The sequence below is a fragment of the Sinocyclocheilus grahami genome, unplaced genomic scaffold, assembly GCF_001515645.1.
Source record: "Sinocyclocheilus grahami isolate Dianchi unplaced genomic scaffold, SAMN03320097.WGS_v1.1 scaffold356.1, whole genome shotgun sequence".
Lineage (NCBI taxonomy): Eukaryota > Metazoa > Chordata > Actinopteri > Cypriniformes > Cyprinidae > Sinocyclocheilus > Sinocyclocheilus grahami.
Window position 1 is genome coordinate 239595 of NW_015505535.1, and position 18446 is coordinate 258040.

The window sequence follows — 18446 nt, forward strand, 5'->3', positions numbered from 1 at the left end:
GTGCTGTATTTTGGAGTGCGCCGTCTGTTTCTGTGTATTTTAGCTGTTCGTGCGAGTGCGCTTGCGTGTTTGCATCGCCATATTGAGGGATTCGGATATCTTACGAGTCTGCTGACCCCAGAGTCATAGCATTATGTCTTCGAACTAATTTTGAGAGAAATATTGATCAAATATGGTATAATCTTGAGAGGAAACACAAAAAGATGGATTTTGAATGGTGCAACATTTAAAGCTACCTTTTTGTAACAATGCCTTGTTGATAAAAGTCTGGAGTTCAAAGGCCCCAAATGTGTTTATTTGGTTCTGGGAAAGCATGTCATGGTTCAGCCTCAGTTGTTTTTGTTAATTGTATAGCATTCCAGACTGTGCTGATGCATTATGGGTGAATGATCAGCCTTCAGGCACTTATTTTATGTGAACAGTCGATTTACTCATGTTATGCAGGTTTTTAATGTCCCTCAGGGGCATATACTGAAATGATTAATTCTTGGTTAAAGTGTATGTATTTCAGGAAAGCAGTATTTTACTTGTGCTTTTGTTCCTTGTTTACATTTTAGGTACAAATTTAACATCTGCATAGCTGTTTAAAAGTTCGCCTGGGACGTGTTGAGCAACATATTTTGGCTTTAAGCATTACAGATTTATTTTTGGAGCTTAAAAGCACTGAAAAGTTTGTCTCTTTTGGGGGTTTGGTTGAGGAATGGGTCAGAAGAAGCCAGCCAGCAAGATTGTGTGAATTAATGCATGAGAAAACCATTCCAAAATGCATTCCAAAGCACTAAATGTGAATATCTCCAGAATACAGACACGTATCAGGTTGTGGATAATATATATATTTTTTTCTTTTGATGACTGATGAACACAATGTAACCACTTAACGTTCAAAGGCATTAGAAGTCATTTGTTCAGGTGTTCTGTATGTAATGAAAGCGTTGGACCTGACATTGCTAGCGCCAGTTATTAATGAGAAGCAAGGTTTTATAGGAATTAACTCCTTTTGTGAAGTTAACGTTAATTTGTAGCTTTTAGCCCAGTAGTAAACTAGTCTGTGGAATTAAACTTATATGTATGTATACACAAACCACAAAACTGCGATTCAGTAACAAGTACTCGATCTGTATTTGAAGTGCACACAAAAAGTGCACATTTATGTATGGAGCAATTGATGTTGTATGTATGCAATAATAAATGTATTTCAACATGAAACATACTGCTATTAATTATTGGCTGCAGCAGATCATATTACATATGACAAAATATTTAAAGACACAACAGCTATTCAAAAGCCTTACTGTAAAATTGAATTTTTTTAATTGTATAAACATTATTTTATTTGAATGTTAGTTTCTGAAAAACGCTAATTAAGGATTTAATACGTTTATTTGACTAGCGCTTTTCACGATACAATTCGTTGCAGCTTTACAGGAAATTAAGTTTCTACAATATATTTAGTAGTATCTTATCAGTGGTGAGTCAAGTTGATGTAGCCTACATATGGTAGAAATTTACGGTAAAATTCAGTTAATGACGTAACCAAACAGACGATGAACACTATTAACAGCAAAGATTATATGTTGCAATCAAACTTGTAGCAAAATTTGGAGGTTTATGTTGTTTCAGGATTGGCATCATCTGAGGTCCTCTGGGTTGGCATCATCTCTTCTCAGGTGTTTGGTCATCTCAGGTCTTCGTAAGGGCTGGATCCAGACTGAAGCTTGTGTAATTCCTAGATGTCAATCCCGTGGCAGAAACAGAGAAGCAAATAGAGACATAATTAGTGTAGCTGCTGTTCCAACCAAGCAAAAATGATTTGTTCAACCCAAGCTAAATAATAATAATGTGCATTTGATCAGATATAACTGCAGTACACGATTATGAGATGCATTATGTGAATGCTTTGCTAAAGAGATGTGACTTGAATCTAGATTTAAACGGAGAGAGTGTGTCTGAATCCCGAACGTTATCAGGAAGGCTAGTCCAGATATATATAACCAAATGTGAAAAAGCTCTACCTCCTTTAGTGGACTTTGCTATCCTAGGTACTACCAAAAGTCCAGAGTTTTGCGGCCTTAGGGAGCATGATGGATTGTAGCGTGGTAGAAGACTAGTTAGGTACGCAGGAGCTAACACATTAAGGGCCTTATGAATTAATGATGCATTTATATAGCACTTTATTGTGTATTGTTGTACACCCAAAGCGCTTTACAATCATGTGGGGGGTCTCTCCTCAACCACCACCAGTGTGCAGCATCCACCTGGATGATGCGATGGCAGCCACAGGACAACGGCGCCAGTGTGCTCACCACACAACAGCTACAGGTGGAGAGGAGAGAGAGATAGCGCCAATTTAGTGGATGGGGATTATTAGGAGGCCATGATTGACAAGGGCCAGTGGAGGGAATTTGGCCAGGACACCAGGGTTACACCCCTACTCTTTATGAGAAGTGCCATGGGATTTTTAATGACCACAGAGAGTCAGGACCTCGGTTTAACGTCTCATCCGAAAGACGGTGCTTTTTTGACAGTATAGTGTCCCCGTCACTATACTGGGGCGTTAGGACCCACACAGTCCACAGGGTGAGCACCCCCTGCTGGCCTCACTAACACCTCTTCCAACAGCAACCTAGTTTTCCCAGGAGGTCTCCCATCCAGGTACTGACCAGGCTCAACCCTGCTTAGCTTCAGTGGGCGACCATTCTTGGGCTACAGGGTGATATGGCTGTGGTCAGCCATAAAAAATTTGAGGAAACTGGTTGCCTTGTAGGTAAGTAATAATATTTTGTAACTGATACAGAACTTAATAGTTAGCCAGTGCAGAGACTGTAAAATTGGGGTAATATGATTATATTTTCTTGACCTGGTAAGGACTCTAGCCGCTGCATTTTGGACTACCTATAGCTTGTTTATTGAAGATGCAGGACAACCACCTAGCAGTGCATTACAGTAGTCCAGTCTAGAGGTCATGAATGCATGAACTAGCTTTTCTGCATCAGAAACAGGTAACATGTTTGTTAGCTTGGCAATGTTTCTAAGATGGTTTCTAAGAAGTTGCTGTCTAATATAACACCCAGATTTTTGACTGTAGAGGAAGTAACAGTACATCCGTCTAGTTGCCAATTGTAATCCAAGAGATTTAGTGTATTGTTTTTTGGTCCAATAAGTAATATCTCTGACTTAAAGGGGTCCTATTATGCTCTTTTACAAAGTCTTGATTTTGTTTTGGGGAATAAGAAATCAGGAAGGGGGCCAACACTTTTTCACACCACTGTATATATATATATATATATATATATATACATAAAATTTTTATGACAGTAATTTTAGTAATTCACCTTATTTCAGTTAGCTGTCAATTACAACATTTCTAATATTGCGTTTAAGTTTTTAATCTATATAATTCATATTTATATTTTATTTCAGCTTTATTTTAATTAACGAACGTGAGTTTAACAATTTTGGGACCCGTTTTGCCGCGATTTATTAGCAGAAATTATTCCAATTGTTCAGCAAGGTCTTTTATTCTGTAAAATCATTCTTCCGGTCAAGCGGCGGATAGTCAAGTCAAGTCAAGTCACCTGGCGCCTGGTCGGGAAATGTCATGCCCCTTACCATAGCCGCCTGCGTGCTTCAGTGTAAATATTGCATCAAAATCAAATCAATTTGAAACCCGGATGATTGTAACCACTCTAAGTTCGTCTGCCTTGGGAAAGCTAGCGTGTCTCCGACTTAGTGATAACACTCGTTGCCTTCTCTAGTGCAGCTCAACCAGGTCTCGTCCCATTCGTCAATATTTGTGATATCACAAATCCTGGAAAATGTGTGTTGTAGTCCAAACGAGTCGTTCGTTGTAGTTTTTGAAAAGTGATTTCTGTTGAATAAAATTTCTCCTTTTGAGGTGGACTTTGAACTTTGTAACTTTGCAGATCTTTTTTATGCTCAAACAGCAACATTACAGACTAACTAAAGTTGAAAAAGCAAAATAGGACCCCTTTAAACGAATTCAATGGGATGAAATTATTGGTCATCCAATCTTTTACATTTTTAACACACTCTGTTAGCTTAGATAATTTAGAAGTTTCATCTGGTCTTGTTGAGATATATAGTTGAGTATCATCAGCATAACAGGATTTAGAGATTTTAACTCTTAAGCTTTTAATGTATTTGAATTTATGTTTAATATTTTCTGGGGGTTACAAACATCTTTCACTGTCCATTTGTTCAAACAAATGCTTCCTTTTAAAGTGCTTTAGGCCAGTGTTATTTTAGTATTATTTAGTGTTTAATATTAAAAAATTGGCTCTTATTTTTATGTTTTCCGTTTTCGTTTTAAATTTTAATAATTGTAAGTGTTTTATTAGCCCTTTATCAACAGTAACCAATAGGTCTGAGAGGAAATCTGCAAATTCTTTTAGGATAGTCTTTCAAGGTTGTTGCTGCTGTCTTCACACCGCTATGTGAAGGTAAATAGATAACAGTGATTCACATCAGAAACACCACAGCGCTCACAAACACAGACATGATGGGATGTCAGAGGAGACGCACCTCCGGCTCGGGGGCTTTTCTGCTCCCCCGTTTACTCTGCCTGCTGTGTTTTGCTGTCATTAGTGTGGCTGAGAACACGGAGAGGAGAGCGGAGGAAAGCCACAGGCAGGACAGCGCCAATCTGCTCATATTCATCACGTTACTCACACTCACTATCCTCACGATATGGCTCTTCAAACACCGCCGCTTCAGGTTCCTACTTGAGACGGGTTTGGCTATGATTTATGGTGAGATTTATTTATTTTATATAATCATATTGAAGTTCACATTGGGGAACCTTGTGTAGGAGGGCACCAGAAATATGCACACACACAGTAGCCACTAATATGGGACAAATGTAAAAAAAAAAAAAATTTTAGTTTTGACAGATTTACAGAGCTGCTCAATTTAACCTCATTTACGTGAAGATTTTGTCTATTTGCAATTATTGTGTAATTAATACTTAAAAATCTAAATAAAAATTTTAAATGCACGTCTTAACTAAAATATTTTTTTATTAAATTTAATACATTTAAGTCGTTTGTAATAAAAACTTACATTTAAATAATTATAAGTGTAATACATCTAAATTTAAATCTAAAATATTGTTCTTAATTTATATATTTTATTTTTAATGCATTATACATACATGTCAATATTTAGGCTAATTCAATTGTTGTGTAATGAATTCTTTAAAAATGAAAACATGATAAATTCTAAATTGAAATATTAAATAAGAATTAATTGATACATTTTAATAAATGTAATACATATAAATGTTTCAGTGGAAGTTTTGTGTAATAAATATCTAAATTTAAATCTTTAATATAAGTCTTAATTCATTGATGTGTTTTACTACATGTAAGCTTATATACAGTCGTGGTCAGAATTATTGGCACCCTTGGTAAATATGATCAAAGAAGGCTGTGAAAATAAATCTGCATTGTTAATCATTTTGATCTTTTATTAAAAAATTTCTCATAAATCTAACATTTCATTGGAGAATAAGAATTTAAAATGGGGGGAAATATCATTGACACAAATGTTTTTCTCTAATACACATTGGACACAATTAACGGCACCCTTTTATTCAATGCTTTTTGAAACCTCCATTTAGCATAATAACAGCGCTGAGTTTTCTCCTATAATGCCTGATGAGGTTAGAGAGCACCTGACAAGAGATCAGAGACAATTCCTTCATCCAGAATCTCTCCAGACCCTTCAGATTCCAAGCTCCATGATGGTGCTTCTCCTCTTCAGTTCACCACACTCATTTTCTATAGGGTTCAGGTCAGGGAACTGGAATGGCCATAGCAGAAGCTTGGTTTTGTGCCCAGTGACCCATTTTTGGGTTGTTTTTGACCTAGACTGTATTTATTTGATAGAAAATACAGTATAAATAGTAATGTTGAGTTTTCAGCATCATTACTCCAGTCTTCAGTGACACATGATCCTTCAGAAATAATTATAATATGCTGATTTGCTGCTGAAGAAACATTTTTTTTAATTATTATTATCAATGTTAAAAACAGTTGTGCTGCTTAATATTTATAACCCTAACCCTTTCTCACCTACTGACAGATCAATAGTGGCATACCAGCCTGAGGGAGACAATCGTCACACATTTGACGGCAGTGCCCTGCTCAAGTCACTGTGTGTCTTTCTGGGAGTTTTCAGTGGGTCTTTTGCAATGGGGGCTGCAACTGGAGTCATGACAGCTCTGGTATCTATCTTTATGCATTTAATTTTTTTAAATTCACATAAACTAGTCAAAAGAAAAAAACAGTTAAAATCTAAGGTAGTTAATCTATTAATATGTGCTGTTGTTTAGGTCACAAAGTTCACTAAGCTGAGAGATTTCCCCTTGCTGGAAACGGCCCTTTTCTTCCTCATGTCTTGGAGTATGTTCCTATTGGCTGAGGCCTGCGGCTTCACAGGTATCTATGGCAACACTATGATCTCTGAAATCTCTGTTTAGTCACATCATGGAAAAATTCATACTGTTGGTTTATGCAGGTAATGTCTCTAAATAGTTTTAGAACAGGAATATTGGATTCTGATTGGTCAGTCGTGGCCTCAGTGGTCAAATATTTATATGTATCTGTGCGTTACTGTACAGCATCATCTGTGAAGATCATAAACTGCATTACTAGTCAAAAGTTTGGAATTTTTTTTTTTTCTAAATGTTTTCAAAAGAAGTCTGTTTTGTTTACCAAGGCTGCATTTGTTTATACAGACACACGTCCTCTTCCAGGCAGATTTGTAGCATTTTCTGTTGATTGGAACGTCTTAATTATTGCCCTGATGGTGGAAATGGGAATTCCTAGTCACCCTGGTGTGATAAAAAATGCAAATATGAATGGCAGTATACTTCAGAGATATTTTAATCATAAGAATTTCTAGGGGTACACAATTGTGGCCATTGTGTATTAGACAAAATTATTTATTTCATAATGTGATTTCCCCCCCCATTTTCACTTTTTTGACTTTTATTTTTATTTTACTTTTGTTTTGTTTTTTTGTATATACCACTGAAATAGCAATGTTTTTGTATCTGTGTTTAGGTGTGGTTGCAGTGCTCTTCTGTGGCATTACTCAGGCTCACTATACATACAACAACCTTTCTGCTGAATCAAAGAGTAGATCCAAACGGGTAACACAAAAACGATTTACATTTTAATGGGGCATCTCATAGTTAAGAATTCTCTGTTTTTGAGGGTTCAAGATTTGCATACTGATAGTATTGTCCACCATTTCCCCCAACAGTTGTTTGAGCTGCTGAATTTCCTGGCTGTAAACTTCATCTTCTCTTATATGGGCTTGACACTTTTCTTCTTCCAGCACCATGTGTTCAATCCCTTCTTCATCATAGGTGCATTTGTATCCTTTTGTAGCAGGATGTTTATGCTGTACTCATGAATTGTATACAGATAAACATTATCCTTAACAGTGGCTTTCATTTGTAGCTGGCTATATTTCTTGGCAGGGCAGCTAACATCTACCCATTGTCTTTCCTGTTAAACTTGGGCCGCAAGAATAAAATCGCCTCCAATTTCCAACACATCATGATGTTTTCAGGTAATACCTGTAGAGATCGGAGACAATTGAAGTGCCCAATGTCTTTTTTTTCCCACACTGTCACACTGACCTCACAGGGCTCCGAGGGGCAGTGACCTTTGCCCTCTCAATTAGGGACACTGCGACATACACCAGGCAGATGATGTTTTCCACCACCCTACTGATCGTTTTCATCACTGTGTGGGTCTGTGGGGGCGGGACGACCCCATGATGTCACTTATGCAGATTCGGTGAGTTGTATTTTATGTTTAAATTGTCTTTCGTTCATTGTTTTTTGTCTAAATCACTTTATCTTTCCACAGAGTGGGAGTGGACACAGATCAAGATAATTTGGTAATCTCTACTCATGTTTGCTCAAAATTCAACAGTTGATATCAGAAAAATGAGTGTTTAATGTTCAAAAATTGACTGTACAAACCTGACACATAAGGGTAGTGTAACGGACTACATTAGCTCTCTTATCTCGTCTTTTTCTCTGCTCATATAGGCCACAGCACCGGATGGGAGGACCCAAACAAGTACCAAGCATGAGAGCGCCTGGCCGTTCAGACTGTGGTACACATTTGACCACAAGTATCCTTCAGTTGTTCTGCCTAGTTGTATCAACATTTAAATTGTCCCTAAAAACATGATTTATTTATAAATAAGAATGTTTTTTACTTTACACACTACATATTAGATTAGACAATCTTTGGCAAACATAATATATTCTGCTTCTCCAACAGTATGTCTTCAATGTGGCATATTAAACGATAGAGGGCACTCGTGATCTGCAGTAAAATTTATATCAAGCTTACTTTTTTTTTTCATCTGGAATTCGCTAATACAGGGAAGTGTTTTGTCAACCAAGAGATTTTAAGTTAATGTTTCAATAATTTACCACCACATTTAATGGTCACATGACATTCAGGTAAACAAATTATTGTTTTTTTATGTTGTTTTAATTGTGAAATTATTCATTTTAATTTTACAGTTTTAATCACTAGCTTTTTCATAAAATCATAACCCCCCTGCAATTCCTTCACGAACCCCCAGGGGGAAACACTGCACTAAAAAATTTGACAACCCTTGCAAATGATTATTATAATTCTGAGAATTATTATAATTAGTCATTGCACAAAGTGCAGGTACAAAGCCAATACAATACAGTGAGCATGCATCCAGAAGTATAAATAGGCATACAGTATATAAATTATGAAAAAGTGATAAATAAATATCATTGCATGAAATGGTCAATTTCAAATGCAAAATAAAATAAATGTTCAGTATATGTGATTATATGTATGCATAGCATGTGACCGTAAACACATTTATAATGATACAAAAAATTGATTTGTAATAAATGCTGTTTTTTTTTAACTTGTGAATGAATGCATTAAATCGATCAAAAGTGACACTTAAGACATTTATAATGTTACAAAAGGTTATTCCTGAGTAAAATGTATCATAAATTCCACAAAAACATTAAGCAGCACAACTGTTTTCAACATCCATAATAAGAAATGTTTCTTGAGCAGCAAATCAGCATATTAGAATGATTTCTGAAGGATCATACGACACTGAAAACTGGAGTAATGATGCTGAAAATACAGCTTTGCAATCACAGGAATACATTATATTCTAAAATATATAAAACACTTATTTTAAATCGTAATAATATTTCACAATATTGCTGTTTTTACTGCATTTTTGACCAAATAAATGCAGCCTTTGTGAGCATATGAGACTTCTTTAGTGTAATTAATAATAAATAGGAGTAGTATATTTATGTATTTTAAATACAGTTTAATCCTTAACAATGTGGTCCAGTTATTTAAAACCCTTCCTCACTCACAGCGGGCCTCCACTCACTTCCACTCTGCCGGCCTGCTGTGGTCCAATAGCATGCTGTCTCACCAGCTCACAAGCCTATGAGGTAAACCCGTGAACACATTCAGCTGCTACTGGCTCATACTCCAGTGTAAAAATGTGTAAAATCACATGAGCACATGAGTGTAATCAGAATTATGCAAATCATGGCTTTTCTTTCCCCTCCTGCCAGAATGCTGGTCAGTTAAATGATGACGACACAGAGCTGATTCTGAATGACGGCGGTGATTTGATGTACAGTGACATGACGGTCAGCACAGATGCCCATGGCATGCCCACCACCTCCACCAGCCAGGCTGGGCTTTACTCGCTAGCAGGAACCTCAGACGATCCTCTGGACAGGGAGCTTGCGTTCGGAGGCACCCGTCTGGTTCTCCCCACAGATGAGCCTCCAGACCCCCTGACGTCATTCCCTCCTCCTCCGCCATCCCTGCCCCTGTCGGACCGTCTGCGCCACCGAGTCTGAGCCTGCCAGACAGCTGCTAACCTCTTGGCCTCTATGTGATGATTTCTTTCACAGATATTAAATTATTATTTATGCTTTTATTGATTTATTATATTGTGCCATATATATATTTATTTATTTGTCCTTCTGTTCCTAATGTTTAATGTTCCGAAATCGAAGTAAATTTTGTGTTTGAGTTTTGTGTAGCTTAGACAGAATGTCTGCATCTATTGTGAATGCATTGATGTGTCCGGATTGATCATTTCAAAGTCTTACATAACTTGTGGCTCTCCGTGTGGATACATTTTTTATAAAGAAGTGCCTATGTCCGGTAACCTGGTGTTTGTACTGTGCTATCTGACTCATCGTTACCTCATTAACATTTACTTATGAAAAAGAGATTTAATTATACATAGGAAAAGTGACTTATTTGAAAGTGTTTTGTTACTGTTCCACACCATTGATCCTCTAATAAATGAGATTTGATGTACTTTTTAAGCCGGAATGCAGGAATTTTCTTCATTGATTCATTTATTAAAAATATATTCTGCTATCGGGTAAAAATGTTGCCAGTCGCAACTTTATTTGTAAGTACTTGAAGAATATGACCCAACTAATGCATTCCATCTCCAAAAGGAGATTTAAAATCTTACAAAAATTGAATTTAAATCCCTTATTTGTTATAAAGGAAAGTGCTCGTGTTTAAGAAAATTAAACTACTGGACCTTTTTTTTTTTTTTTGCAAGGAATAAATAAAACGTTCGCGTCCTTCCCGTCGTCACTTCATGTAGATTACAAAGCCTATGTAAAACTTCTTATTATTCATGAGCTAAATCTTCGTAATTGGATGGAAGCTCCAGCGCAGCGTCAGGAATGCCTAATTAATATTTATAAGAAAGCTTTAGCCATTGGAAGTGTACCGAAGAACGTTAGCATGACCTCATTTATATTTATGAGCTAAGACTTCTCGACTACACCGCCAACGCAAAACCGGACCAAGTGCAAACACTTTGAAACTTTGCTGTGGCGGCAGAGGACAGGACACTAAGAGCACCATATCCCCCAGAAAAGGTACGTTAAACTTTCTCAACGGTAAAACGCTCAGACAAGTCAGCGAAAATTACGTTTTTTTTAATAGGATAAGGTAGGCTAATCAAAATCGCGCAACATCCAGAATCATAGGGACTTGGTTCTGCTGACATGCAAAGACCTGTGCTTAGAAAACATCAAATAACATAGACATAAAAAGAGGCAAAATAATGTTTTTATATGCGAGTAAATAATCAATAATAAAATCATATAAAATATTTTCTTATTTCAGAAAATATTCTAATCGGTTTGGTGTTGTATGATCAACATGAATTTATTTCACCTGCCATTAATACAACAAACATCCTTCAGTTATCCTGAAAAAAAAATTAATATTTTTAAACTGACTTTAGCTGTTTAATATTTAATCTGGCCAATAAAATGTCTACCTTCTTTATGTTCAGTATACTATTTTGATTAACCTCATTGATATTATATCAGTGTTTGAGTCTGAATATGAAGTGCATTGATGTAAGTACAGTAAGTTGAAGATGGGGCGTTGGCTGCAGGGATTTTCTGCATGTTCTTTCAGCCTCTGAAATCTGTTTCTTATTAAAGATTTTCACTCCGAAGATCTAGCCACATGTCTAAGGACTGATGGGGTGAGAGACTCCGCTGGACAGTTTATGTCTAAATTATGTGCAGAAAGGAATTCACCCCATGAGAGTGATATAAAATATCTGAAATCTGTCTTTGATGTCCATAATTCCCTGTCATTATCCAGTGCACATTCCGAAGAAGTAAATTACACAGAAAAATGATTAGGCTATCATACCATGTCTGACATACATTATTTACTCTCGATCCCTTTTCCCATTTGGACACTTCATGCTGGCTGAAGGTGACAGACACTGAATTCAGAGTGATTATTTCTAAGGTGACTAATATACAAATGTGTTTTCACACACAGTCCATAAACAAATAACAATATGATATGTGGTGTTGATATAATGCACATTTAAATAGAGGACGCAGACTCCGTGTACATACCACAAGACAAGTATTGTATTGTATCAAGGGCGCATGGACGGTCTCATGTGTTTGAGTCACTGCCTCAGGACTGATTATGAATCAGGAGCTAGTTGCAACAAACCTCCTAGCTCCTACAAAGGAATAGTTCACCCAAAAATGAAAATTTGCTTAAAATGTAGTCACCTTCAGACCATCCAACATGTAGATGGGTTTGTTACTTCCTCAGAACAGATTTGAAGAAATTGATCATTTGCAGTGAATGGGTGCCGCCAGAATGAGAGTTCAAACAGCTGATAAAAACATCACAATAATCCACAAGTAACCCACATGGCTCCAGTCTACTGATTAACACGTTAATGCATCTTGTGAAGTGAAAAGCTGCATGTTTGTAAAAAACAAATACATCATGATTTTAATTTCAAACTGTCTCATCTGAAGTCATCAAAAGTCATCTCATCTGCATCAGGAGAGAAATATGCACAGATCAATCACCATTTACAAGCAAAAACAGTCCAAAACCGTTCTAAACAAATATGTTGGGGGATTTTGATGTGAGTGTGATTTTTCTCTGGAGTATTGTTATGGATTATGAACTTGTATTTTGTCCATAAGTGTTAAAAGTTAAAAGGCCTTAAAGATGGATGTGTTTCTTAGAAAAATGCAGCTTTTTGCTTCACAAGACGTTAATTGATGGACTGGAGTGTGGATTACTTATTGTGATGTTTTTATCAGCTGTTTGAACTCATTCTGACGGCACCCATTCACTGCAGAGGATCCATTGGTGAGCAAGTGATGTAATGCTACGTTTCTTCAAATATGTTCTGATGAAGAAACAAATTCAACTACATCTTTAACCTGAGGGTGAATACATTTTCATTTTTGGGAAAACTATTTCTTAAAATCTTCGCAATTATAAGTTTTTTTTCATAGGAATTATACAAAATGATCCTCAAAAACATTTGACATGGACCATCAACAGATCTCTCTTTTGCTTATTCGCATCTAAACCATGCAGATCCAGTTTTGCTTTCGTGAAATGATGTCGTGTTCTCCTGGTACCAAGAGCACAGTGGGGACCTGTAAAGCATTTGCTCTTCCCTTAATGTCAGATGAAATGTGATTCATTTCCTCTCCATTTTTGCTTCTTGGGGCCTTTTAAAAGCATATGTGGAAACATTTAGGTAAGAACTCGAGGGATTCGTACTCTGTTTTTTGTACCATACCGCTCTGTGTATTTGACTATGAATACAACAGCAGATGGATATCAGTGAGTGCTACAACAAATATTACTGGCAAATTGTTTGCTTTGGGTGTTAACCTTGATATTTACATCATAGGACCGATAAAAAAAAAAAAAAGTTGATTAGAAACAACTTTTATTATTATTCTCTTGAATTTCCTGATTGGTCTGTCTTTGCATTCAGATATTTCCTAAATGTTTTCAGCAGTCTTACTTCTGTTAGTATTTTACCCATAGGGATTTTAAAAAGTATTAATTAAAGAGTTAAAAGCCAAAAACCAAACCAACCAGCAACAAGGTAAATCACAACATTGTGATTGAATTAAAAAAAAAAATTCAAACAAAGAAGTATTTGAAAATCAGACAAAAAAACAAAGGCTGTGAACTTAACTGCTTTATTTAGGAAAATAACTACAATCCCATGAAGCATTACAAATCAAAATGGAGAAAACAGAACTATTGATTTGTTGATTATGTATTTAGAAAAATACATATGTTATGTTTATTGCAAAATATGCATAACTATAGAAATACTTAAGTAGTTTGCTAGGGCAGGTTCATAGGAGTGGGTTGATGCTAAAGAGTTCTTTTGGTGTGATTAACTTGTTTAGATTTTTTAGAGTCATCATGGGTCATGTAGTTTTTCACCAGGAATTCCACAGTTAAACATTAATATTTTTTAAAAATATGTCGAAATAATGGACACTGGTGGCTTCAACAAAAGCATATACCATCAATTAGCAACCCCATAGGTCACAGTATCCTGTCTTTAAAGGTTTATGAGTTACCAATAAAAATCAATTCCCCTATGGAGAAAATTGAGACAATTCTGGAACTTGCCTGTTGCACAAAAAATATTTGACCGCATAATGCCGTGACCAAATGAAGTATTCCAGAACGCCATGTAATAAGTAACCTATTGTTAGTGCCAGGTCCCTTTAAGAGAAACATTATAAACAGGATAATTATATGGTGGTTAAAATGTGGCCCCATATTAACCCCACTTGCCTAGAGACGGACGGTAGTCTTGATTGAGTTTCCTCTTTTTGAAAGTGTATTTAGGAGTGCAGATCAAGAGTACTAGGGTTACGCTGCTGGCCAGCCGTCTCGCCTGTTCTCCTTACCGCTGCTTCACAGGCTTCCTGTTTCCAAGCTTTCGCCACATTCTTCAGCATGTAGATCATGCCAACACAACACTCTGCCAAGACACCCTCAGTTTTCCCAGCTGTATAACAGGGTTGATTCCATTACCATACCAATTTCAGATGACCCATGTTGGCTAAGCAGGACCATTTGTGCATTAAAATGCTTTTTTTTTTAAAGTACATCCAACATATGTTTTTTTTTGTTTGGGTTAGAGCATATGCACAAGTGCGCTCATGTGTGTGGTTTTCGAATGCAGTAATTACTGTAAAAGTTATGTTTTGAGCTAACGAGCAGGTGATGTCATAGCCCAGCTTCTAATTTGGCCGCCTTCATCATATCCACTGCACCCTTTTATGAGCCTGAGAAGAAAAATAACTTGTTAAATGCACGCAAAAGGAGAAAAAAACATGGTCAGTAGCCTATCACCATATTATTTTTCTCTTCAGCTGAAGTCTCACAGTCTCTCAAGTTGCCTCATATCGCATCAACCAATGGGTCGCAAGCAGCGTGACTGTTCCAGTTCTTCCCCTCGTTTGCTTTGGCTGCTACGCTCGCCCGACTGTGTTCCAGATGCTGGTGCATGAGGTCATCCTGAAACCAGATTCCAGTCTCAACAGTCTGCCATCTCCCTGGAGATCACATTAAATATTTGACTAAAACAGGGGTCTGTCAGTTCGCCATTACATCAGCGTCTATAAAAATGCCCCCATTCACGCTTATCTGTGACCCGTTTATTTGCTCTTTATTTGTTTTAATGAAACTGTTTGCTAATTATAACCATATGAACGGAGCTGTAGTCTAGTGGTTAGCACATGTGCGTATGTGGGTGACATGAGATCGAATCTGGTACGATTTATGAACATTTTCTTAAGAAAAAAGTATTAGTTATTAAGGAAAAATAATTATAATAATGAAAAAATATGTATAATAATAATAATTGCCCCACTTTTATTCTATAATAAGAAAAAATCTTAATATAAATACTCCCTTTCATTATTTTTAGGAAGAGAAATCTGAAAAAAAGATAAAGATAAGAATATTCTCTTCATAAGTCTTTTCAGAAAAACAAAATGTTTTACGTTTTCTTAAGCTAGAAAATAAGAAGAAAATAGTGGTTAAGAAAAATGTCATCCTTAAAATGTTTTATGAATCCAAGCCCTGTCCTCTCTTGACTGTCCCATAAAAACACCATAAATCTCATTTGAAAGAGTATGAGCCCATGATCTTTGAGCTTTGGTGAGCATGACTGTTAGAACCACGCTAAAATGTGATCCCTAAATGTCTATTTGGTCTGTCATTAAAGTTAACCGACCAGGAAACACAGAACTGAAAAGAAAAAAAAAACTATCATGAACAGCACATTTCAGAAGTCTTCGAACTTTCGGGAAAACAAGAGTGCTTATGCCAAGTCCTGTAACAGTATCTAGCATATTTAAACCTCATCACTGTTCAAATACTCTCCTGTGTCAATTTTAAAAAAATGCTTGTGCTTGTCTAAAACAGGCATGGTTGGGAGGTTTGGTTTTAGATGTGTTAATAGGACCACTGGGTTGATACAGCGGATGCAAACCATTCACTACACCGAAAAATAGGTCTGTGATTCTGGTTTTGGCAGTGATGTTTGAGAACTTGAGCCGAACTTATTTATGGACTGTACAGGCCAACTTGCTGTTTCATTTGAAACTTTGGGATCTACCAGCTTCCTTCCAATAAAGGATTAGTTTAGGGTTCACATTTGCAAAGGAGACAGGAAAGTTCCTCAGCCTTTGGGACTTTGTGTAGACCAGTAAAATATGTCATACCACAGCCATTAGTAAGGCTTGCTGACAGACAACCCACCTGGAAAGTGTTCAGATGCATGCTAAATAATTAACCAGATATGTAAGCTCGATGCAAAGTGTTTGAAGAAGTGATTGAGAGGTTCCCTCTTCAAACATTGCCAAAGAACTGTTAACATTCCTCATCTCACCACATGCATACCAGACATACTTCTGCACATATACAGGAAAAAAATCAACTCGATCAAATGTGTGCCTGTATGCTAGAAAACAAGCACATATTCGCTTGAAGCATTTGCACAAAAGTTAATATTTCATTCCCAGGAAGTGTTTGGTAACCTGCCCTCATTTTTAATGACTACATGGGAAAATTCCCAATGACAATTTGTTTTGGCGAGTGAAACAATAGGCCTATGTAGACCTAATTCAAACCAGACACTCGTAGCGATGTGATCCGGTAAGTATGTTTATAATCGAATAATTCTTAACAAATTCAATTTTTATAATATTTTCTCCAGTGTTTCACGATATCACTTGATTTAGGTATGAATGCATGTAATGAATGTGCGGTTTTATTATTACCGATTAGATTTATCATACTGAAAGAAAGTCTTTCATCCCGTCTGCCAGTCTGCTAACATGCTTTACAGCTGAACTGAACCCGTTATCAGATGAAGATTAGACCGGGGGACAATTAAAAAACATGTGCTGTTTGCTGTTGCCTATGGTTACATAACAACTTAGAGCAATTTTGTACCTCCGCCTAAGGGAAAACGGAACAAACACTCTCTTATCAATAAATGTCCTCACTCACTGTTTCCTGAGGAGACTCTGAACACTGAGTTACACGAGGGGGTGTGAGACGTGTTACAACAACATTTCGGGGGGTATAAATTCTGCATTTATACATCATGATGTATTTTTATGAGCACGATGAGGTAATCGCTGTTATTATTTCTCACAGCTTTTCAAGGGGTTTATTGGGTGACTATGGCAGCCCGTTCCAACTGTTTTTACTGTCGCGAGGACCTCAGCGGAAAGAAGTTTGTGAGGAAAGACGAGAAACAAGTCTGCGTGCAATGCTTTGACAAGTTCTGCGCCAACACCTGCGTGGAGTGTCGACGCACAGTCAGCTCCGACTCCAAGGTAACACGTGATAGCAGGAGCTGTTTTTTTCTTTCCTCCGTGGGTGGTTTTGCAGTTGAAATACAACTTAAACACGCGCAGAAAAAGGTCTGTTGAAATATCTCTCTGCTTTGTTGTAGCTCTGGCCCACATCTTTCCACGTCAGATAAGAGCACACATCATAATGATAATAGTGTAGTGATAATGCTAGTTTAATGTTAGTTTGTATCTTCAGTAATCTATTATACTAACTTTTACACCATCAGTCATATACTCTATCTAAACATTAGGCATTGAAGTCAAAATGGCAGTAGAAGTATAAATTAAGTGTATTTCTCCAAGCTTTTCATAATGTTTTTAATTGGTTAAAAATAAATATATAGCCTACACTACTGTTCAAAATACTGAAATGTAATATTATTAAAATGTAAAATAACTGTTTCCTATTTGAATATATTTTGAAATGTAATTCATTAATTTGATGGCAAAGCTGAATTTTCAGCAGCCATTACTCCAGTCTTTAGTGTCACGGGATTCTTTAGAAATTATTATAATATGCTGATTTGCTGCTCAAGAAACATTTCTTATTATGATCAATGTTGCAACAGTTGTGCTGCTGCTGCTTAATATTTTTTGTAAACTGACTTTTTTTAGTATTCTTTGATCAATAGAAAGAAAACGTATTATTTGAAAGACGAATTACTGTCACTTTTGATGAATTTAATGCATCCTTGCTGTTGATCCCAAACTTTTTAAATTGTGGAGCATATTTAAATTTAAATATATTACTTTCGCAAATATTGTTAGTTAAATTGTATTATATCACATCTCTCAGTCTTGGTTCTTGTCTATATAGGAGCTTCACCATAAGGGCCGCTACTGGCACTCGGATTGTTTCCGATGTGCCAAGTGCTATAAGAATCTGGCCAAGGAGTCTTTCACCTCCAAGGATGACAGGATCCTGTGTGGGACATGTAGCTCACGTGAGGATGCCCCTCGCTGCCATGGCTGCTACAAGCCCATACTGGCAGGTAGGGGACAGATAGACTCTACACCTTCTGCTGTATATGTATACTAGTATAAATGTATATGTAGATATAAAATAGATTTATATATCTTAAATAGCAAAAATATTGGAAATATAGAAATACCAAACTATAGGAGAGAATTTTAAAAGTGTAAT

At 36.6% G+C, this 18446-nt stretch overlaps 1 protein-coding gene and 1 pseudogene across 2 annotated transcripts in view; both read left to right on the forward strand.

Annotated features, from left to right (window-relative positions):
- Positions 1–4519: 4519 nt before the first annotated feature.
- On the forward strand, positions 4520–10029 carry LOC107548821 (sodium/hydrogen exchanger 6-like; annotated as a pseudogene).
- Positions 10030–10877: 848 nt separating this feature from the next.
- The window catches only part of fhl1b (four and a half LIM domains 1b), a 9332-nt gene continuing 1763 nt past the window's right edge, over positions 10878–18446 (forward strand). The window contains exons 1-4 of one of the 2 annotated variants that reach the window (XM_016229671.1): positions 10878–10984; positions 14807–14945; positions 17103–17284; positions 18120–18294. In XM_016229671.1, the coding sequence (XP_016085157.1) occupies positions 17129–17284; positions 18120–18294 (331 nt within the window). In that variant the 5' untranslated portion in view covers positions 10878–10984; positions 14807–14945; positions 17103–17128. The remainder of the gene's footprint in view (positions 10985–14806; positions 14946–17102; positions 17285–18119; positions 18295–18446) is intronic. The other variant, XM_016229670.1, reaches the window with a different exon arrangement.